At 41.1% G+C, this 24315-nt stretch overlaps 1 protein-coding gene and 1 pseudogene across 1 annotated transcript; both read right to left on the reverse strand.

The window, feature by feature from the left end:
* Positions 1 to 143: 143 nt before the first annotated feature.
* Positions 144 to 2878, reverse strand: LOC115008617 (retinol dehydrogenase 10-like). Its single transcript, XM_029432317.1, has 5 exons — positions 2429 to 2878; positions 898 to 996; positions 639 to 784; positions 416 to 547; positions 144 to 310 (listed from the first exon to the last, which is right to left on the reverse strand). The coding sequence occupies exons 1-5, from the start codon at positions 2876 to 2878 to the stop codon at positions 193 to 195; spliced, it is 945 nt and encodes a 314-aa protein (XP_029288177.1). The 3' UTR covers positions 144 to 192.
* Positions 2879 to 9484: 6606 nt separating this feature from the next.
* Positions 9485 to 24315, reverse strand: part of LOC115008325 (potassium voltage-gated channel subfamily B member 1-like) — a 32215-nt pseudogene continuing 17384 nt past the window's right edge.

Consider the following 24315-nt stretch of genomic DNA (forward strand, 5'->3'; position numbering starts at 1 on the left):
ACCTGGAATGACCCAACATGTATGCGGTACAACATGGCCGTGAATAAAGAGGTCGTTAAGCTCATTGTAGCATCAACATGCAGGTGTTGGGCTCTTCTTTTCAGATGACCAATTCAAGTATTGAGAATATACCGTGTGAACCTTTGGTGTCTGTATTGGTCCAAAAAGTGATCAGACAGACGGAGAGAGGTCTTAGGATTTGATGTGGCCATTGAGGGTCTTTAGTTCAACGTTCTTGATGAAGGGTAGCATGCATTTGTCTCCTCCCATGAAGCGATATGTTGCCACATTTGCCTCCCAAGGTAGCAATCTAGAGAAGGGAAGCAAAACGAAACAAGTCCCACATTAATATTTTATCTTGGTCAGAAATATTTCTAATCAATAATAACCGTAGCGTTCACTCTAGTATACTCACGCTCGTGTTAGGAAGGGGATGTACATGAGGCGAGGAATGCAGATCATTTGCTGTTCGGCTAAAATGGCTTTCATTGACTGCTGTACGGTGTAGAGGGGCTCCAGAGGTGGAATTATACCCCGAAGCTCCTTCCTGATATCAAACAAAAAGAGATCAATATAGAACTTATTCTTTTCAGTTTCAAAAACCACAAAAGGTTAAAAGATGAATGGTGCCATCTCACCTGATTTCACAGCCTGCAAACATCCCTGTGTCTACAATATAAGGGCACACTAAAGTGGTTTTGATGCCGTCCATGTCCTCTGCGAGCAGCTCGTGTGTTAGGGACTCATGAAAACCGACTGCTCCAAATTTACTGGCGCAGTAATCCTGGAGGAAGAAAGTACAAGTCAGCATTTAAATGTTCTCAAAGATTGTTTTAGATTTGTCTGACAAGTGTGTGTGTGTGTGTGGTTGATAAAGTAATTAATCATTTGTCTTACCTCTACACATGCAGTGCTGAATAGTCCAAGAGCACTGGCAACGGTTACAATGTGACCGTGGTTCTTTGCTTTCATCCGAGGCAGGAAGGCCTTTGTCATCTGTCGGGTTACGAAAGATTGATTTCAGTATAACAAATAAAGATGTCCTGAAATCCCCTCCAGCCTGCCATTTGAGTAACACGAAAAATACAAATGCTGCCAAATAATACTGCCAACAATAAGTGGTGAGGATACATTTTTATCAGAAATAATAATAATAAATTGTATTTATAAAGTGCCTTTCAAAGCTAAAAGCAATCTCACGGCGCTAAATCAAATATGTTGAAATGTTTCAGCCTATCTGTCTGGACAAACCAGCTCCTTCATCTGAACAGAGGTTTGTTTTGTCCACAGGGTCACTTTAGTGTCAATAAGTTTGTTTTAATTGGCTTTTAACAAATATGTATTACAGTATTAAACGACAGCAGGGTCTAAACTACTGTAGAATTCGCCCCTGCACATCTAAACCATGAAGCTTCAAGACCAAATGCAACCGGCTCACTTCTGGGTCCCCTGTCATGTCAATAATAACGAGTTCACACTAAGTGTGTTTGAATGGTGCACATTGTCATTTGTAAAAAATATCCTGTTTTTATAACAACAAATGAATTCACAACTTTGTGAACCTTTGGCCTCAAAGGCAAGAATGGATTGCAAAGAGGGCAACTGTTGAAGGACCTCAGACCCCAAAACCCAAACTTGACATCTGGTCTGTGGTAATTTCATTAATCATAACTTTGTAGCACCACTTATGCACAATATATCAACTGACATGATAAGAGCCTTATTGTTAAGAGATTTTGCTTGAGGCCATGTCTTGGAAGAAGGGTCTTGTGTAAAATCTTGTTTTCAGACCTTTATTAATTAAGCTGATACTTTGCTCATATTCCTAAATGTCAAACCTCCCAGCTAGAGGGTAGAGGCCACTACAGTTTATTGGGAGCTCAGCATCTCATTGTTGCCCACACACAGTAGGGTCTTGTGCAGCTGCCAACTATTCCTAAAGAAAAGACACTTTCTGCTTTGCCAGATCAGGTGCATTCGAGGTGCTTTAACATAAATGACACTATGTCTGTTGATATCCTTGATAGTTGATGCTAACGAGCTTACCCGTTTATTGTATGAGCGCGAGACTGGGGCTTAAAGAGGATCAAGGGCAGAATCACATGATGTCTTTACTGGTGGGCTCGCCTGGGCTCCTTTAAATCTGTTGATGTTAATGTTACCGCCTCCTACTTGTAACCTAATGAAACCTGAACACACTCAGGACATACTGTATCTCTGCTGCTACACAGGCTGCTTTGATCCCTTCACACATCAGTGCACAAATACAGAACCGGGTCAGAGGGCAGGACTATTAGTGAATAGATATTACGTAATTCATGTCAGGCTGGTATGCTCTGGTAGATGATGTTTGCTCTTTGTCTAGCAAAAGTGGACTTTCACGGTTTTTAATTGTTTGTGCGTAAAAGGTGCGTGCGTCAAGTCTCACCCAAAACAGCGCGTGACAGTTCACCAGCAGAGTCCTCTCCAAAAGCTCGTCGGGACAGTCCAGCAGCCTCCGTCCGGCCACCACGCCTGCGTTGTTGACCAGTATGGAGACTTCCCCGACCTCTGCTCTCACCTTGTCCGCTGTCTCATAGATGCCCTGGCGCTTGGACAGGTCCACCGTGTACGCGTGCACCTGAACTCCCAGCTCCCGCGCAAGCTTGGCGGTCTGCTCGTTGGCAGCCGTGTTGCAGTCCCACAGCACCAAGTTCGCTCCCTCTTTGGCGAACTCCAGGGCGAACAGTCGGCCCAGCGCGCCCCCGGCCCCTGTGATCAGACAGAGCTCCCCGTCAATGGATTTGAGCCTCGGCTGGATGACAGTCTGGATGACGGCACTCAGGATGGAGTAGGTCAGGTCGATGAGCATCAGCAGCAGGTCCACTATAATAATCATGATGCTCCTGTCCAGTCCTGTCAATGAGCCACACCAGCAGACTGCCAAATTTTGGAGTATTAGTTGTTTCTCTGCGTGACGCGGGATTGGATGGACATTTTATATAACGTGTGTGGCGGATTAGGACACCGACGGATGGTGGCCACCAATAGAAAGGCTTTTTGTCTGATGACCGAGGAGCTGACTGACTAACCCGTGCACATTCATAACATGTTCATAACCAGTGGTTGAGTATGACTGAGGCAGGGATTAAGATAACACTCAGCCAAAGCCAGCATACCATAAACTGAGAGGGATGTAAACATATACCTGCATACACTCCATAATGTTTACATTTAGGATAGGATCATAACATGATAAATTACAAAGACCTACACTTAAGGCAAGACATACTGAAAACCACAAAACAAAAATAAACAGACACATCAGCAACAACAACAAAAAAAGTGAAGTTTTCAAAATGTAGTATTTGTTACCCCCATACCTATAACTCTTAACCATTCCTCTTTCAGGTATAATGCTATTGGGGACCAGTCCCTTACAAATTCATCAAGAGCACTTCTTAACACATGTGATAGTCTCTCCAATAACCAAATGACATACGTTTTTTAATACCATGCTAAAACATCAGGGGACTCTTCGTCCGATCATTTTGGTAACGTGCAGCATGCAAAGTGATTCGAAGAATGTACCTGTATCTTCGTTCATATTTAGAATCCAAGAATAAAAGGATATGGATTTAGCGGTTTAATCTTAAATACTTTCCTAATCTTGTTTTGAACTGACAACCACCTGACTGTTTGTAATAGAGACCACATAGGATCATATTTACATCGAATAGCTGGGTGTACATGTAGTCTGTGAATAATAATGCATTGGGTCTCATAGGATTGTTTACTATTATCATAACAAAGATACCCACAAATTTGCATGAATACTAAAGGAAACTATTTCATACTATTTTTTAATGCTACTTCAGACTCATTTACATCAACACTGTGATTATTGTACTGTAAATATAAATAGTTTGTTATTGATGAGTCAGTTCAGATACATGCTTAGCACAAACACCTTTAACACGATCATCTGCCTTCTTCCCACAAACCCACCACCTTCAATGCTTTAGTTTCATACACAAGAACCCAAATGGCCATAAAGATATTTTAGGTGCCTTCACTTTCATGTTAATATGAAGCCTTTTCTGCTTAAAGGATGTTGTTAAATACAGTCTTCCAAAGTTAAATATATCATTGTAGCTTTTGGAACTCTTTACAACCAGCATGGAGATGAGGAATGGCTACAGTGATTAGCAACTTTTACTTTTTCTTGCTAATTTTAAGATAAGATAAAATGAATAAACAAAATGTATTGGAGGAAAAAAAAATCTCTTGCCTTGAGCAGTGAAGTCAAAAGTGTGCACAAAATGTACTGAGATAGTAAGCAGTCGACGCAGAGTCCGACAAAACCAGCTTCTAACTATGATCAGTCGTCTTTAGTGTTCAGTGTTAAAAGGCCAGGAGGAGTAAAGCGTGGACAAACTAACAAAGGACTCAGTTTGAAAGTATTTCTTGTGTTTAGTGTCACTTAAAGGTGGTGTTGTGGAATTTTTCCTGCTTTACTCTGGAGAGATGTATATAAAATCAAATAAATGGTGATAGAGACAGAGTTGTCTTTGTGCATTTATTTGAGGCCTCAAATGGCACCAGTTTCACAGAATACAGCGTAGTCTATGGAAGGGCACAGGTTGGAAGAAGACACATAGGCATTTTATACAATTTGGTTTGTATAAAAAACCACAGGGGGCCAAGCCAAACTGCCCTTTGATGCTTGTAGGGTAATAGTTATGTAAACAGAATATTGGGTGATACACTCAATATTCTGTCTCAGTGAGTTAATTAGTTTGATCAGGATTTGGCTGTGTCCTGTCTTTTGTTAGCTTATCAGTCTAATCAGGATGCGTCTGTCTTGTATTAACATGAAATGGCAGTTGGTCCTGGTTTGATCTAACCGACACTCCTATGTTAGCATCAAATGGCAGTTGGCTTGTTTAACATAGGAAACTTATATATAATTAAAACAGTAGACATTTAAATTGCTATTACAGTGGATAAAGGTTTTTTTGTCCACACCCTAAAATGTCGTTCATGTTTAAATATAGGCTTTCCTTCTTTTCTGCCTGTAAGCATTGGATCCAAAGAGCACACTTGTTTGTAGAGTAACATTTCAATACATTGTTTGGGCCTTTACACTCACGGTCTGTAAACCATTCTCATTTGTTATGTTTTATGAGTATTATTTGAAGAAATATCAATGTCTTATAAGTTGTATTTTCAATTGGGTAACGCATTCACAGCTGAGGAAAGGGTTAACATCTCTTTCAGTTTCTTGCCCTAAGGAACATTTTATAAGTTAGAGTTACTTGGGAAATATCACAAATAACAATGTTGTCTTATGCAAAAAGTAACTCATAACTTTTACTGTGACCTTTTGACTGTTATGCAAGATCTATACTTTACCAGCCACTATTGACAACAGTAAACTGCTTTTACACAAGTTTATTTGTAGTATTTGATCCATGACTGGTCACCTCTTACTTAGACATTCCTTTCGTCTTTTACAGAAAGTTATTCCTGATCCATGATGCAAGGTGGATTATCCAACTGAGTAAAATGTTAAGGTGATAAACTGCTTAGCACGTGTGCACAAATCCCTAATGTACAGCATACTTCATAAACTCACGTTACTGTTTTTCTTCTGTACTGTACTTGAGACCCAAACTTTAGCGGTTTTGTTTAAGTTGTTGCTGCAGGAAGCAATGTGCCTCGTTGACGTTCAAGACTGTTTGTGTGCCGTGAAAAGCCTAAAGTCGTGACTTGCTTTGACTGTGATGTAATCCTCTTCAAATCTTTGATCATGACATTGCATGATGTAATGTTAATTAGAAGATGTGAATCTGTAGCCTGCTTTAGAAGATCATTTCACTCATATTGACTGTCAGCCGATTTCCACTTTTTATATGCAAAGTACCCAGATGACTGATCTTATAAGATTTTATAAGTTAAAAAAGGTTACTGTATCTAGTATAAACATGTCATAAAAAAGTCATAGTATAGCATGTTATAAGAAATGCCATAAAAGAAAGGATACTATAGTATGCCCTAAAAAAGTCACAGGTTAGTATAGTATAGTATGTCATGAAAAAACAAAATGGTACAGCATGTTATGAAAAATATAATTTAAATGAAGTCACAGCCAATAGTGTGAAATACTGACATTAGACAGCGCTATAATGATTAAATAGTAAATCGATTAACAGATATTTGCTGGCTCCAGCTTGTTAAATGTGTTTGCTGCTTCTGTCTGTTTTATACCACTGGACATTTAATAATTCAGGGTTTTGAACTGTTTGGTCAAAACAAGACATTTTAAAACATAATTTAAGACTGTTGGAAATTGTGATTCACATTTTTATATTTTGTCTTTCCATTTTCTTGGGAAAATAATTGATAATGAAAACATTTTTTAGCTGCAGCTGCACCTGTCACTGTGTGTAGTGAACGCCCTAATATACAGCATATATCTTTTGAATGAATACAGATCATAACACTGGAGGGTGCTGTTGTATAAAATATACAGATGCCATCCACAAACCACAACTTGCACAATCTCACTGTTCAGTCATACATTACCTTCCTGTTATGTGTATTCAGTGTGTTTTATAAAAACACATTTCAGGTAATAAAGAGAGGCACCGACACTGGGTTATTGTCTTTTATTAAGCATCAGTCAGTAAAATCAGAAAATTGCGTCAACATTGCTGATCATAGACATTTTCTTATAACTTCTAAGATAATATTTACAAGTTCTGTGTGTCACAGTTTAATAGCGCTACATGCGTTGAACGACAGGAAACCACAAAGATAATATTCTACAAAGTCAACTGGTACAAAGTATTAAACTTTACAAAACAAACATTTCCTGACACACAGTAAGGGCAGTATACAGACCTGTGTGTGAGTTGGACAGAGGATATTAATTCCCTGAAGAGGGGGGATGATTCTGAAAATGAAATGATGTGTCCGGCTTAAAACTGTATTGTGGCGTATTGTGCTTAAAGACAATGACATTGATACTTATTGACATTATACCTTGTGCTTTTGAAAATTGTGTTTCAACCTTTGTATGTTGACATTTCTATTTGCATGGTTACTAGAAAGCAGATGATTTAATATAGAAAAGTTAATAAAGTGCAGTTTGGAAAAGAAGAAAAAAAATATAAAAAGCAATAAGAACATTGTTATCATGAGAGAGTTGTAACCATTTTAATCGACTATGGCTTGTTTGGACGAATGTCCACTATGACGAGAGGGTCAGTTCATGTCTGACTGTGGTGTGATGAATGTTAATGAATCTTCACTGTGTACGACACTTTTCCTTTTTTATCTTTCTAGTCTTGTCTTGTGTTTTTGAATGGCTACCTTTCTTTTATTACAAAGTGTGTTCCTCCATGACACTATTTGACCAAAGACATTGCTGAAACTGAGCCTTCCCTGCTGGCCCAGACCTTGCCTTTGTATGCCCAGGATGTTATTTATAGAATCACAGAAATGAACCACAGAAGTGAACACATCCTCAAAAGGATGCTTTAACCCAACCGCCATTCTGCACAAAAAACTCGCGCACAAGGCTGGTGCTTGTCATAGAAAAACACACATGAGTGTGCATAATCTAGCTGCATAACTTCCTCAATGACAGAGCATGATGACGCTTGTCCCGTCTGACGGAATGCTCTAAAGCAGCTGAGAGAGCTCACGTAAACGGTTTTCAATTAAGTTGGACAAGAGGTGAAGGATCAGAGCGCCACAGCCATCATCAGGGGTGTCAGCTGTCATCAAGCTGCACTGCTCTCTCCGTCACACAGGGCTCGTTCCTATTCCATTCACATTTCTCTCTCCCTCCCTCCGCTGCGGTTGGTAGCTGAAGTTAACATACACTCCAACAGCACATTAGTTTCAGGCACATGCTTCTGTGTTCATGCTCTGATTTAAAGGCCCACACTCCCATCACCTTCATCCTGAAGCCACAGGTGAGGAGGGAAACAGAGATGAATGAATGACTTGAGTGAATTCATGAACACAATGTAAACACTGTGTGTCTGTTGTTTGAGTCTTTAAGGACTTCGTACTACGATTTTTGCATCGAATGTAAGCCGTGCAGTCACCTAAACCATCACCATGGAAACAGTGGTCGTTCACTCTGCACCTGCTTGTTTTTGGGCCTTTTCCATGTAACTGTTTAAGTGTACAGGAAAGACATCAGAGGGAGGGGTGTGGGTATCTCACACAGCAGTCTGACAGCTGGATGACCCAGTTCTCTGTCTGCTTATTTGCTGTACAGTTTGTCTAATTGTCGTGCGGGCTCCAATATGCCACGACAGATTCAGTGTGCGGGGCAGGCGTCTGTTAAAAGCAAAGGCACGGAAATGTCTAACTCATATTATGTCTAATGATTGCAAACAACCATACAGCCTCAACATTTCTATCTCTTTAAACGGAAAGATTCACCTCTATAAATAGATGCATCGTAGCATGCTTGCATGTTATGTCGTAAAGTTAATAATGCTGTAAAACCACGTTTGCATGTAACAAAGAGCACGAGAGCACCAGATGATCAACACCCAGATTGTTCATATGTTTGGAGTGAGGTGTATACAAATAAAGCAGGATGCAGGATATTTGGTTGAAGTAAAGCGGCCTACAGACACACGAGGTACCTTCATGCTGTTTGTGTGCCTCAGCTGTACGTAGTTGCGAGGTGGGTTTATGTTTGTAAGAGATGTCATGTGAACTCATATGAGTGCAATGTTTTGAAGCTCTGGAAGCGAACCACTTGCCAAGATTCACAGTGTGTAAATAATCAAATTAGCTTTTGAAATGGGTGTAAAATAAAGTGCTGTGTTCCCTCTTCATTTTCATTCCCTGTCAACAGCTTTCTTACATGTTTGTACCAAATGAGCAAATATGGCTCCCTGAAATATGTCAGATTTAGAAAAGGAATGCTTACATTTCTTATATATATATTGTTTTAGATAAAACAGTAAAACTTACGATTATCTGTACAAGTAATCAGAAAGAACATTTCTTTGGTTCTTCACATTGCACAAATAATAGAGGGACACACATTTATGGGGAGACAGGAGCAAACAATACAAATGAATCTACTACAGTATATTGTCTAACAAATGCAACTCCATCAAAATAATGCAGTACATATATGTACATATATGATATATACAAATGCAAAACTACGAGATTAGCACAATATATTTGTCTAAGAGTCCATTCTTTTAGAAAATATCTTAGAAATATAAATTATTTTCATTCTTTTCCTTTTTTTTTTGTAATGTTCTACTTTTGTAGTCATACATGTACAATATTCACACAATGTTGTCTTTCCAGCTATAACTCATAAGCAGTCATTTTATATGAAGTTCAGATTATTAGTTACAATAGGAATGATGATTCCTCCAAAACACATTTGAGAAAGTTTGAAATAACACATAAGACTTTTTGATTTTCTCAGGATTCATACTCAAGATTTCACCAATACAAACATCAATACGAACAAGAAAGAAGGTCCATCCTAAGGTGCTCTCTCTTGCCAGCAGTCGGGCACAATGGGAACAAGAAGGAAATCGATGGATACAGTCTCACAGTGTCTCTGTGTGTGTTGTCTAAAAAACGTTTTCTGTGCAGTAAAAAATATGGGAGAGCAAGACACTAAAGTCAGTCTGAAATACTCGATTCTCCTCAAGTTTACACCTAAGAGATCAAGAACGCTACATAACAATTAATACTGTATAGTATATGTACTGTCTGTCTGTCTGTCTGTCTGTCTGTCTCTCTTTCCCACTCATACAAACACAAACATAAAACATGCGACAACATAAACTAAGGCCAGTTTTAAGAAAGGAAGTTAAAGGGAGCAAACTGTACAATTTCCCAACACACTGTTGCCTTATGTTCTGTATGTATACTGTAACCGATAACTTAAAGAATAATGTAAGTTCCTCTTCACACAACAACGTAGTTATTTGAATTATCCCAGCTGAATGAGTTTCCCATTTTGCAGGGTCATGTTTCAATGCCCTCTGTGGTTTGCTACTGATTGGATATCCTGTGCTATAGTGGCTTTAAAGTGGTATCCAAGGATGTCTGAGAAATAGGATTTTGCTGGAATTATTAAATGAGGATCTGATCCAAAACACAATTTCTTGCCATTTTTAAAACCTAATAGAGTCCTCCGCTAAATAAAGTTAAATTCAGGAGTCCTCGGTGGGAAGAAGTTTGAGAGCAAAAGACAAAACTCTTTCCCATTGTCCACAACTATTTCCATGAAGAATTTCATATTGTAAATCTTCAAATGTTCCTGCAAATGTTTTCAGTGCCTTTCATATTTTTGGGAAGTTCAGTTTGTTGAGTTCACTGTGCTTCTTATATTTCCATTTCTGCTTCCTCCTCCATGGACTCTCCCTTATTGTGACTTTAAGCATTAGAGTGACTGTTCTCTCCCTGAAGTGGCTGTAGTTCCTGAGCCACATGGTTCTCCTGCCCTTCTAGCGGCAGTTTGCTGTTTCCCAGCTTCCTCTGCAGGCCCTCCATGTGGTTGGCCCCTTGCTGGAAGCTGGCATGATGGCTGGCTCTTTCCATGAGTCTTTGGGATGGGTTGGTGCCTGAACCATCATGCAGGTGCTCCTCCTCATCCGTGTCAGCATCAATGAATTTATTGATGGATGCATCGTGGAATGTGAAGAGGCTGTTGGGAAGTAAATTCTCTGGACTCTTGCTAGGTGTCCTGCTTCTGGCAGATGTGTAGACGGACACTTGGCTCTGGACTGACGAGCTGTCTGAGAGGGCCCCTGTCCCTGAATCCTCCCCTGCTCTGAAGTTGACTTTGAGGGAGTGGCTTTTGAGCGGGTTGTTGAAGCGCAAATCCCTGGGCCTGTCAGAATACGGACCGGGCTTGGTGCATCGTCCTGTCAGTGGTGTAGTGGTGCCCTGGGACCATTCTTGCTCATTCTCCAAGGTGGGTTCAAGGCTGGGATTGGTGCTGACCCTCCCTGGCATGCTGCTGGCGGGGCTGTGGGAAAAACGAGAGCTCTCAGGGAAGTCAGTGGCACAGCTGATGAAACTGTCAATGCTGGACATGCTCCTCATGGCTGCAACTGTCGCTGCTTTGCTTGAGATGGCTTCAGCGGGGATGCTTTCCATCTCTAATTCAGCTCTCTGCCTAACTGCTTTGGACGCTACCCCTTTTTTCTTGTTGAAGTCGAGTTGTGACGGGACAATGGCTATCTTGTTGTACATCTCCTCCAGTTTCTGTACACTAAGATGCTGAGGACTGCTAGAGGGCTTGGCCTGCTCCTGGTAGCTTGATTCAAGGGTCTTGGTAGGGCTGCTGGGGCTCATCTGTGACTTCAGTTTGGGTGTCTCTTTCTGCAGACTAGGAGGCACGTGATTATCCTGCACTTTCTCCTTCTTTTCATCAGTATTTTCCACCATTATATCTAAAAGCTCTACACTGCGGCCCAAGGCATCTTTCATGTTCATAGAAACAATGCTACCATTTCTTTTAGCCCTATCCAGAGCCTCCCTTCTTTTGATGGCTTTCTCCTGCCTCTTTTGCTCTTTGTAGAACTCAGAGAAGTTATTCACGATGATGGGGATAGGCAGGGCTATCACGAGTACTCCAGCGATGCAGCACAAACCTCCGATTATCTTTCCCAGCAGAGTTTTTGGGTAGATATCTCCATAGCCTACAGTTGTCATAGTAATAGTAGCCCACCAGAAAGAAGCTGGGATGCTTTTGAACTTGGTGTCCTCTTCATCCTTCTCTGCAAAGAACACCAGGCTGGAGAAGATCATGATGCCCATGGCCAAGAAAAGGATAAGCAGGCCAAGCTCATTGTAGCTCCTCCTGAGAGTGAAGCCCAGAGACTGAAGACCTGTGGAGTGACGAGCCAGCTTCAAAATACGTAAGATCCGCATGATCCGGAAAATCTGAACCACACGGCGGACGTTCTGAAATTGCAGCACACTCTTGTTGGATTCTGTCAGGAAGATGGTGACTGTAGTAGGGCAAAATGGCCAGTAGGTCGATGATATTCAGAGGACCCTTAAAGAACTTCCACTTGTTGGGGGAGGAGAGGAAGCGAAGCAGGTACTCCATAGTAAACCAGGCAATACATACGGCTTCCACATGGGCTAGTTGTGGATTGTCTGTCGATTGACCAAACTCATCTTTGTCCTGCAGCTCTGGAAGAGTGTTTAGAGACAAGGCAATGGTAGACAACACGATGAAGAGGATGGAGATTATTGCCAGGATCTGGAAAACAAAACACACAAAAAAACCATGAAAAATACTGAAGAATACACAATAATGTCTGAACACAGTGCTGTATTCTAGATTTGGATTCCCATTAGCTGTAGCTAAGGTAGCAGCTACTCCTCCTGGGACACACACACACAACAAAACAATACACAGACAATGTGGTTGTTTACTATCACAGATATTCCTAAAGAAACTCATAAGATGGCATGCCAACGACCTATCCTCTACTCTTCGCCTTGTGAGACTGGCACGCATTGTCTCTGTACTCTGCCTCACATCTAGCGGACAGGGCCGTGCGAGGTGTGAAGCAAAGTATGCCAGATTGCATACCCATCTTGTGCTATTTTCTAGATATAGCAATCCCTCTGACCTTCCTCTACTGCCACCGTGAGGTTGACATTTGTGGTTTTAAGTGAAATGTGTTATTAACTATTGGATGGATTGCAATTAAATTAGGTACAGACATTCACTTTCCCCTCAGAATGTATCACAATAACTTTGGTGAACCCCTAACTTTTCATCTGGCGCCACCATCAGGTCAAAATTGTTTACCTAAAACGGATCCAAATACCTTCCTCAGCCTCAGCTGCACTTTGTGTTTAGTGCTTATTATGAAATGTTAGCATGCTAACAGACTAAATGAAAATGTGTAACATTGTTATCATAACCTGCTAAACACCAGCATGTTAGCATTATCACTGTAAGCATGTTAGCATGATGATGTTAGCACTTAGCTAAAAGCACCGCTGTGCTATAGCCTCACAGAGTTGCTAGCATGGCTGTAAACAAGTGTATTTGTTTGGTTACCTCTAGTTTATAAATGTCTCTTAGGGGTCACTTTGAAAAACAATATATAAAGTGTGTGTGTTGATCAGGTGACAAATCAAATGCAAAATACTTATTATGCATAGGCTGCTAACAAAATAGGGATGCTTCAGACTAATAGCCTGTTTAATCCAGTCTTTTAATCTTTGTGAAGCAAGCAGCAAACGCTTGATCACCAGTAGCCTACATCACTGCACTGATGATTGTCGCCTGGAATGACTGACAGACTTAAAGATTAAAAGGCTGCACTGAATATGCATTAACTGAAGCCATCTGGTTTGTGTTTGTGTGAGTGTCCTTCTCATTACCTTGAACTAGTTGTTGGTACAATTCATTTAAAAAAAGAAGATCAAAATTGTACTCAAAACACACAAGGAAAAGTAGTTCCAGGATGTATTTCTACAGCATGCATCACTCACTTTGCCTCTTTATAATTTGCAATGTTAAAGGCAGATGTGAGTCCAGTGGCGCTTAAGTGAGCAGTTGCCCCTGAACTACATGCTGAAAGTTAAAACGCTCCATCAAAGTGAAACAGTGCTCTAACGATGTCAGAGGAAGATCAGTCCCGTGACAAACTCCATTTTAACGTATGAAACTGTTGCGGTTCCATTTGTGACATTAAATTGCATTTTAGAAATGGATATGGAAAGATGACCTTTTCTGATGATATTTGTTCATGGTCCATTTATCTTTCTGGGTCCTTTCTCTGTATTCAGGAAATGTCAGGTCAGCATTTCAAAAGAAATGGGGTCAGAACTAATGCCATCTCTGGGGAAGATGTTTTATTTCTCTTCAAGTTTTAACATATATGCATTACGGGGAGAGATAGTGAAGGAGGGAGACAAGAGAGAGAGAGAGTTTGAGATCGTTTTGATACATTTTTTAAAAGCCATGCTTCTCCATTTCTATTTAGTCTGCTTCCATCCAATACCCAAGGCTACAATAAACCCCTAATGTATTACAAAGTGCACCAGGCATGGTCAGTGAGCCTGCCTGACTGACTCTGAAGTAATGAGTCACCTACTAATGATACAATATGCTGAGTACAATAGGGATAGTCCCAGTGTTGGGGATTAAAAGGGATGCACAGTTGTGGGTGTGTAGGTGTGCCACACCTATTATTTCTGTCCCGGAGCTGGTGTAAAATCCAACACAAGGTCACTGTGGAGGCGGTGTCCCAGGCCAGTGGTGAGCAGGATTATTCCCTGTCACCAATCAGAGGCCATAAGCTTTAATTAATCTTGAGAGGTGACTGCTTTTATACCTGCCTTGGCCTTTGAGGAGAGAGGGACTAAAAGCGGAGGTGTTGCTAGGGTGGAGGCATTTCAACTTCAGCAGCCAAATAAGTCAGCTGTGAGAGTGAATTAATTATCAGAGCATTCACTGAAATAGCCTCACGGTCTGGATCCCTTAAAAGGGTCAAAAGGGTAGATGAAAACTCTCAAATGCGATTCATTAGAGGTAGATGTCTTGGTACTAACATTACCATCATCATTAACAGTAAAGTTAGACCTGGCCTGAGCGTCGCTAATGGATCATGCTTAACACAAAAGACAGCGTTTGAAACTGAACTTAGGTGTTTTGTGTGTTTGAAGAACAACCAAAGTGTGACCAGCTCCAGCTCCAATCAAATTATCTCTCTTACTCACCTTTTCCCCTCCCACTTCGGGAGTACTCCAAACCGGGGTCAGCCAGAGTGGAGATTAGGGACGTGATCTCACCACAGAGATACAGGACAAATAGAGTGAGAGGACACTCAGCACAGTGACAGATCTGTGACACAGAGATAATGTGGCAAACCCAGTCTGAAACTTGCGAGTTTCGTTGGTTAGTCAATATAATGTGAGTATGTATGTTTCCTGTATGCGGGGTGACACTGTTTCACAAATGAGGAAATTGAATATGAATATCATAATGTAGCTGCCAGACAGAGCAGAGCAGAAAGAGAAAATGATTCTCTTGCAGTGCGTATAAAGGCAATAAAGCTAAATTGCATTTGGGTGAAAATATTTCACTATGCAGCAGGGATATTAAGACACAGATGTCCTGTTAAAGAGGGTTATGGTAAATGTTGTGTTACCTCATTAGCTCTTAATGATAAGCACTGAGGTCGTGAGGACAGCCCATCCCGCTTCCTGTTTGCATGAACGGAAAATAAATCAGACCGAGACTGCTGCTACTTCAACCCTGACACTTATCTATAACAAACAAAACCACACACACATGAAGTGCAAGCTATCCTGTACTGGAAAAAGTGTGCGTAAGTGGGTGCTCAAGTTTAGTTCTGCTTCATGCTCGATCAAAGGGAGGATGGACAGGGGAAAGACAGTTTCTATAAATACACAGGAGGTTCCCCAGAGAGGGAGCGTCCTTAAAGGATTAGCAGTTCCACAATGACCTGGTGTGTAGCCAGGTTGCGCTCGTACCATTATTACTGCCGGGTTTTCTGTACCACATTTCATTGCAATTCATCCAAAACGTTTCACTCGAAAGGCAAAAATGTGAACCCGGTGGTGACATAGAGGAAAAGTCAGAGGATAACCAAAGTCAGATGCCTCCTGTGGGCACCACGAATGTACCACATTCTGCAGTCCATCCAATAGATGTTGAGATATTTCAATCTAGACCAAAGTGGGGGACTAACGGACCATCCTAGGCCAAAATCACATTTTTATCAAAATATGGCTAAATACACTGTTTCTATCTTTGACCTCACTCATGACCCTGTGAAGCTCACAACAGAAATGTGCCTATAGCAATAGCATCAGAGTATCAATAGTCCAATTTAGCTCACTTTAGACTCAACGGGTTCACACAGATATGAACATCGTTTCAGTCTCACAAAACTGAGCCAATACATTTTGCGAGAAATGTTAAGGATTTGAATCATTTACCGATTTTCATATTGAAATATTTTGTGACAGAGAAGTCAGGAGAGATCGGGCAGAAGAAGAAGAAGAAGAAGAAGACAGAAGGAAGACAGCAGCCAGGAAAAAGAGAGGAAAGTCACATAAAGACTGGAGGCGTGTAAGGAATGAATTAAAACAGAAATACATACGTCTGACATTTGGGTCTTAGAACAGACGACATGATGAACAAAGTGGTATTGTAAGTGCCAGAAGAAATCTCTCTGTCTGGTATTTAGGGCTCTCCCTTGTGTCATACTTTGTGAAATGTTGATTCACTTCTGGTCTCTCCTCGTCATAACTGGATTTGCCCTTTTCACCACCATGAGCTGGATCAATGGAAGGATTATGTCACACGGTGACTCACTCACTTTATTTTCTGTGGGCATGGTGAGTGCAAGGTGGCATCACTAATCCTCCCATTGTACTTCTTCTTATGTTATTGGTCAATACATGTTTTATGTGTGCTGGAAGCTGACCTTTCTCCTACAGACTCTGCTGTGGTTCTGCTATGGTTCCCTCTGTAGGATACACTGTCAATATTTTAGTTTTTACCTAAGACTGCAATGGAAAAGACGAATGGAAATACACTGCCGGTAAACAAAGTGGAGAAAAACACGACCTTCCCAGAGCTCCGATCCACCAACGGACCGCCGTGCAGTAAAACTTTTCTCACCTGCCGCCCCCTTAATGGCAATTAACCCCATAACAAACTTACTTTTCTCCTTACATAGTTTTAAGGCTGACAGTATTCTAGATTTTTGTTTCTGTAAACAAATCTAATAAAATGACTGACTTTACGCAGATGTTAACGTCCTAAAGGAGCGACAGCTGTTGTTAATAACAGAGATGTAGACGTTACCAGTAAAAAATCATGACGTAGAGACGGAACAGATTTGACGCAAGAGAATGGCAAGACTCAACCTGCAGGTTTTTCAGGGTGTGAGAAGAGGGATATAAACTCTGAGAGATCATTGAGAGGTCAGCTGTCACTGTAACACTGTAATTCCAAATGTATTTTAATTTATGTTATTATGTGTGAGGGTAACAAGTGTTTCATTTGACTTTGATTCAGTTTCAAGTTTGTAAAGCATTATATTATTCAGTACTTTTCTGACCAAATTGAAAAAGCTTGAAAAAGATCTAACTGATGTAAAAAGATGACAATCATAAGGAGGAACAATAAAGAATTATAATTATAACAATAATCATTATCACCACAATCATCACAATCCAGTAAGAAAGGAACAGTTCCTTGTTACGTAACGGCCCCACGTCTAACTTTCCCATCTGTTTCTAAACAAGATAAAGCATCTCCCAAATTGACAAGACCCCCTGTGTCCCGCACAGATGTGCCCTAAGCCTCATCTGCCTCGCTTCACCTTGCCCGGCAACCTTTTCAGTTCCACCTATAAGCCTGGAGCAGGGAGCCTGAGCTATGTGCCGAGGAGGAGACAGGGAGATGGATCACTGAGCTTGCGGCTACGTACAGGATGTTTCCTCTCTGAAGTGTGAAGGTGGTGCTAAAAAGATGGCACACAGACGCAGAGCAGTGTGTGTTCACTGACGTACATCTTTTCTTGTCGTTTGCAAAGAATGATATTAATGTTTGTTTTAAGAGCTAGGGAATAAACATTATTAAATAAACGTGTTCTGAAATTAACAACCACAATGTGTGTGCATTGGTATGTGCACATTTTAATGTCTTTGCATTAACTTTCAAAGGATTTTTTTTCCCAGTGGTGGAAAGTATGTAAGTAAATGTACTTAAGTACTTTAGTATTAATAGTTGATATTACTTTATAGTTGTTTATACTTCTACTCCACTACATTTCAGGGAGAAATATTGTTATTTTTACTCCACTACATTGATCCAACCGCTGTAGTTACTTACTTACTTTTCGGTTTAAGATTCTCCCTGAAAACACACATGACACGTTTATAAAATACAGCATATCATTTAAGTTTCAACCAGTCGGTGCCCAAACATTTTGATTTGTAACGCTGACAAAAAACAGTGACTTCTCCCCTTTATTGCAGTGGAGTATTTTTACATTGTTGTAATGATCATTTTACAGAAGGAAAAGGTCAGGATACTTCCTCCACTACTGCTTTTCACTGCACTGAAGCTCATCGTTAGCGCTAGAAGGTGTCCACTGAGCACACGGATGCTTTTTCTGTTGGTGTGAATGACAGATAAAAGAAAGACGAAGGGAACAGAGGTGACGTTGTGAAAAATGAAGACATAATAAGAAAGTGACAGAGTGAGAAAGTAAGGTGTGGGATTGCTCTCCTGGCCGCTGTCCAAACGTATACTCCCCCCCCCCCCTCTCCCCTCTCCCACGAAACATCTGTGCTATCGCCACCAGCCTTTTACCTGGGACAGAAAGCCTCGACTCAGAAACATCTGAAACTTTGAGGAATACATGCCAAGATTAAACAGATTCCCTCCTGTATGTGTAAGATTATTTATTTTTATATTTTAGTAAATGCAATAGCAAATGTATGCTACACTTGGCTGCTGCAGATCTCTCCCTTCATTTCGTAATGCATATAAATCAGTTTACGCATGAAATGAAAGACTGATCCAAGATTTTTAAGTGATAAAATACCAGACAGGAGCTTCTCTACCGGCTTATATAGAGCCACATCACCACCATGATGTTAGATTATTGATTTCATACTATAAATTGTTACCTGATCTCCCTGATCTCCCTGCATCCTCCTGCTGCCAACCCTTTTTACCCTCATGCATTGAACACGTATTACAGTATCTTTAACGTAATACGGTTGAATATATGCAGATCTACGGCAATAACAACTTGTTTTATTTTATAATAAATGGTTCATGTAGTAAAATGTGAGGTGTGTGATTTGGGAGAAGTGGAGAGTGAGTCCCATTTTCTGTTTTATTGTACATATTATGATGATTTGTTAATGCTCCATAAAATGGCTCAACCAAATCCTGAAATATTCTTGTGCACGGATGATCAAACATTGTAATGGCTGTTTATTATGACAATTAAAGTTAGTTTTTCAGATTTCTTCTGTATTATCAAACTGTTTGTTTTCAATATGTTTTGATTGTTTTTTTAAATTCATTTAAGAATTAAATTGATTTATACAACTTTTTAGGATTGTACAGCAGATGTCACAATTCCCATTAGTGAGTGAGTGAGAACAGATACAGCAGCGTATGTACCGGTAAATGCTTATTCAACAAAACACTGACGCTTTGTCAGCAATTTATGAATTTTGTTGTGCACATAAAGATCTTTGGATTTTTTGGGAGTATTGTTTGAAAATGTGTACGCAGCATTCTGGACTTAATAAATAAATGTGTGGTGTTCTGTAAGAATCCTTTTATCCTGCATATTTACTTTTAATACATTACATTTTTAGCCTTAAATGTTTTATACAAAAGAGCACATTTGTTTCTATCCTATCAACAATGTTTTAGATAAGGTGAAATGAACTGTGTGCGGTCCCCCTCTGGACTCTCTGCTGAGGTCTGATGTTGTCCACGGGGCATGTGCCTCTCTGTCTGTGTAAGCATGCTCTGGGAACACTAGACTGGGGAGAGTCCTCCAGGCTGCAAATAAAAAAACTCACAGCCCGCACGGCTGAGCCCTACTAATGGAATAACTATGGCATCTGTGATCTGAGATGTACAATGTACTGATGTACAGTGGGCGTTTTTATGTGGGCCTAAATTGCAGCACACTGGCAAGACTCATGGTTCACAGCACAATCACATCTCCACTCAGCGAAGACGCATCACACCCAGCTGAAAATGACAAGTACTCAAAATCTGTCTTTGTTCTTGAAACTTGTTTTGTGCAGGCGGGAGCTCCAGCTGTCTCTAGTTGCTATGGTCTTTGCTCAGTCTAAAACTGGCAGCAGTGTTGACAGGCGAATGCAAAAAAAATAATAAAAAAGAATACATCATGCTGCAACACCACCAGCTCTGTGAGAATGGACCATTCGGCAGCATAATGCACAACACATTCATCATTTTATCTTTCCAGCTTTTATTATGGACGTGTTCATTACACAAGAGGAGAAGCACCAGTGGAGAAATCTGCCAGGTTTCGGTCGAGTAATTAATATGTCAATCATGTTTAATTGCAATTAGAGTAAGTAAACAACATCAGGCGACAGACTAAGAGAGGCAGTGGTCTGATAGCTTTAATGCAGATTATGAGCAGGATGCAAACAGAGGTCATGATCGCTGTTAGAGAAAGTGATTTCGGAGGAATGATTCACTTCCAGTAAAAGCTTTGCATGTCACATAACATTAGACTAGACATCCTTAAACCTTTCTGATGAAGAGGAATATCTTTGTTCTGTCATCATGCTATTTACTAACCCGCCATCTCCATGAGTAGAAAGTGCAAAGCCTCAGATGGTACAGTAGGGTCTCAGACCTGAAGCTTGATATGAGCCTGGGCCAAGCAGCGGACACAGAGGCCGATAAGATGTCTCCGGTGAACTGCCGCCTTGTACGCTGTTTATCATAAAGAGCAGATGTCAATGTGCTCCTGTGACATGATTGAGTGTCAGCACTGAGTGGAGAGAGTTACCTGGGCTGCTTACAGTGAACGCTACTGTCACGTGTCCCACCCACTATTAGTTTGTTTTCATTTGGTTTTACCTTGTCAGTAAGTCTCTTATCATTTCAGATTCATCCTCACTGCCTGCAATCAACTTATTCCCCTCACCTGGTTTCCACAGCCTCACCTGCTTCTCATTCCCTCATTAGTTCTCTCAGAGGATATATACCAGGTCTCTCCTACTTGTTCCCTGCCAGATTGTCTTGTGTTTTCCTGCCAAGCTCTCCAGCGATCGGCTAGTTTACCTGTTTACCTGTTTTCCTGACCTGCCCGTTTTGACCCTGCCTGCCTGTTTCTGGACTCTGATTCTTCTGCCTGCTCCTTACTGGATTTGTTTGCTCGGGTGTAATCACATTAAAAGGTACTGCACGGTATTTTAGAAGAATAGTTAGACATGTATCCGCTTTCTTGCCAAGAGTTGGATGAGAATAGCGATCTCGTTTATACGTTAAATATGAAATTACAGAGGGCAGCTTATCATAAGATGTGAAACAGTAGAAACGGCTAGCCTGGCTTCATTGACCTCACACAAAGACAGAAAAGTGATTTATTTGGGGGCGCTTAGGGTTAACCGGCTGCTGTAGTTGTATCAATTGTCTCTAACTTTCAGGAAGAAAGCATCCCCAAAATGTCAAACTGTCTTCAACATTATGGCTGACTACTGTTCATCGGTCCCTTGATGAAGCTGGACTGATCAGCAGCAGCCTTCAAGCTCTCTGACAACTTCCATTATTGCAGCAGAGAAACTCTGGTCTGTCACATTTCACCTGTCTGTGCGTACATGTGAAATTGCTAAGGCAACAAAACTAAAATAATCTTAAGTGGTCCCAGTGAGCCAAGCCCACCACTCGGTGTAGCCATGACAACAAATTCACCAGGTTACACTTATAGAAAGTGCGACAACACCGGATGTCTGGCAGAATTTCCTTTTCGTTCACTGTTACTTCTCGCTTGTGCATGTGTCGGTCCCTCTGTCATAATAGGAAGATGTTTTTGTTTAAACGTTGGATCGTGTAACGTCAGCTGGCACACGCACTGCGCTCCAATCAACATCTTCAGCGTCGTATAAAAAGCTGCGATGAGGAAACAGAAGGCACAGAGACAAATGGCCCACAGTCTTGTTTTAAAAGCACTAAGGCCTTGTGGAGAATTAAGCATGCAGCTGACACAGCACTTAATTTAAAACGAACTCAGTGTAACAGCACGGCAACTTTAGATTCAGTCCTTCAGCTACTCCCGTCAGTCAGGAAAAACACTGCTGTGTTATAATCTTCACGTGGCGCTGATCATCTGTGTTTACTGGGGCACTAATGTTAACCGGGGGCTGTAGTCCGTGTAACGTTACGGTAGTTTGTTTATTGGACTAAATACAAAGTGGCAGAAACTAGAAAACGACTCTCATATTTGTCTCATCTTTCCGGTGGCGGCACAGCAAGGAGAGCAGCCCGCCGGGGGAGGCGAGAGGTCGGCAGAGTCGGCACTCAGCAGCTGCCTCCGTCAGACAGTCAGCGGCCGAAGAGACTTAAGCTCAGCCAGAACAAGCCCCAACCCTGCAGTCACAGCGGGCTGCTGGACCTGTGTAACGGCAGCAACAGGGAGTTTGCAGTTCCTCGGTGCTGTGGCTGAACTCAAGCTAACTGCTAACTGAAGCTGCGCCGTTTCTCAGGCCTGCCGACAGCTATACACTCGGTGAAACAGCCTCCTGGCAGCTGTGAGGACGAAGCGAGGTGGTGCAGGTGGTTTTCTCGTTTCTGCCACTTTGAATGTAATCCAATAAACAAGCTATAAAACAGACACGGAACATGGCTGTAATATTTACAAGCGAGTCAGGCCGCTGTACTTCTTCTCCCTGACTGGAGCTACAGTGTCTCTCTATTGCCTCTAGAGGAACAAGTGGTATTACAAGACTGGTTAGATTGCTGATTTCAATAGATATCTCTGCAAAACAACACATAGACGTCTTTGACATAACGTCAACACTGTTACCTCTTCACGTTCTGTTGATAATGTTAGTTCATTGTTTCAAGTTTAAATTCTGGCATATTGGACCTTTAACACAGAGGGTCACATAAAACTATCTATTTTTCATTCTTTAGAAATGACTAAAGTAAACCTGCTGTGTACTGAGTCTCCTTCTAAATTATTCAAAAGGAGTGGAAGTGCAGACCAAAGTACTTCCTGCCTGACCACTGACTGACGACCAGCTGTGTGTGTGTGTTTCCGTACAGTATGTCTCCTACATCAGTGTCAGACCACTAAATGTCTCCCGACCCAGCTCAACTGCAGTGTACTCTGGAGGCCATGGCACTCTGAGATACCCGCTCATCCTCAGTGGTGAAGTGAGGTCAGAGATACATAATGCAGAAAGAAACCAAGAGAAAAAAGATGTTTGAAGTGCAGCCTATAGTATATAATGTATGCAGCTGGGATGTACTGGCTCTAATGGGCCCTTAGGCAACAGGCAGAATGAGAAACTTCAGAAATGACCCATTTTCTTAAATGCCTCAATAAAATGTTTAAAATTAAGTTTAGTAATAATATTCAACGTCTGAAATGGAGTAATAAAACTCAATTAGTTTGATGTCCTACAAGAAAGAAAGAAACAGAGTCTGACATTTACAAGAAGAGTTGAGAGGGATCTAACCTTTAAAAAATGAACATTCACCCTGAGCTTAGAGGCCTGAGATACACAAATCTTCATTACAACTGACTTTGAGATGAAGCCTTTCAATCCAGGCTAAAGAGGGCAGAATGGGAACATACTATACTTAACTATACATCACACTGCGCGTTTGTATTTACAGTGAAATGTGACATTTTCTGTGTACGTTGGGGCCACAGGGCCTATTAGTCATACTGTAATAAGAGTGGACAGAGATTGCAATGAGACAGAAAAGCATGTCCAGCTGTCTGTCACAACATATGGCAAATGTAAACAATGGCAGGCAGCTGAATGCGATCTGCGTGAATGACTGAACCAGGATTTTCACACTGGTGATCAAAAACAGGGCAGACTCCCGTCAATGCAGAATGCGGTGGGATTAATTGTCATGGTGGAGGAGGAAAGAAAATACAGGATTATCTCTTTCAAACTATCTTCTTTCTGCCTCTCGTTCTCACACATATACATTCACACTTACACAAACACACTTGAACTGGCAGACAGCAGCACGGGGTGTACGCAGATCTCCTCGAGGGGAGACTGCAGTACCCTGGCATACAGCTCAGCTTTCCATTGTGATGTAAGGCTTTTTAACATTTGCATAACAGATTCAGCAAGGCTTTCACAAAAGAAGGACAGAGAAAGTGTCCAGGGGACATATGATCATACTGAACCATACAGTGGAGAAAATACAGTTCATTTCATTTCTGGTAACACTGAGAGGTGAGTTCAGTAGACTCAGCCAGCACAGCTCTTTCTTGTAGGAAATCAATGCAGAGTATCATCAGCTGATTCTAAAATGACCACTCAGTTTATTTATCAGTCTGCTTCCTGCTTCTTGTCTGAGGCCAACACTCAATCTCTCCTCCATTGAAACATTTATGACAATTTATTGCTCAGTTGGTAAGGAAAAAGTTCAAGCTCCTGCCACTCCTGCTACAAGAAAACTACTCACACTAGTGCTGAATGATTTGATTAATTGATTAGTAGATCTACAGAAACATTATTGATATTTCTGTTTTAATGATTTTACAAGCAGAA

Source organism: Cottoperca gobio, chromosome 5 (genome assembly GCF_900634415.1).
Source record: "Cottoperca gobio chromosome 5, fCotGob3.1, whole genome shotgun sequence".
Taxonomy (NCBI): domain Eukaryota; kingdom Metazoa; phylum Chordata; class Actinopteri; order Perciformes; family Bovichtidae; genus Cottoperca; species Cottoperca gobio.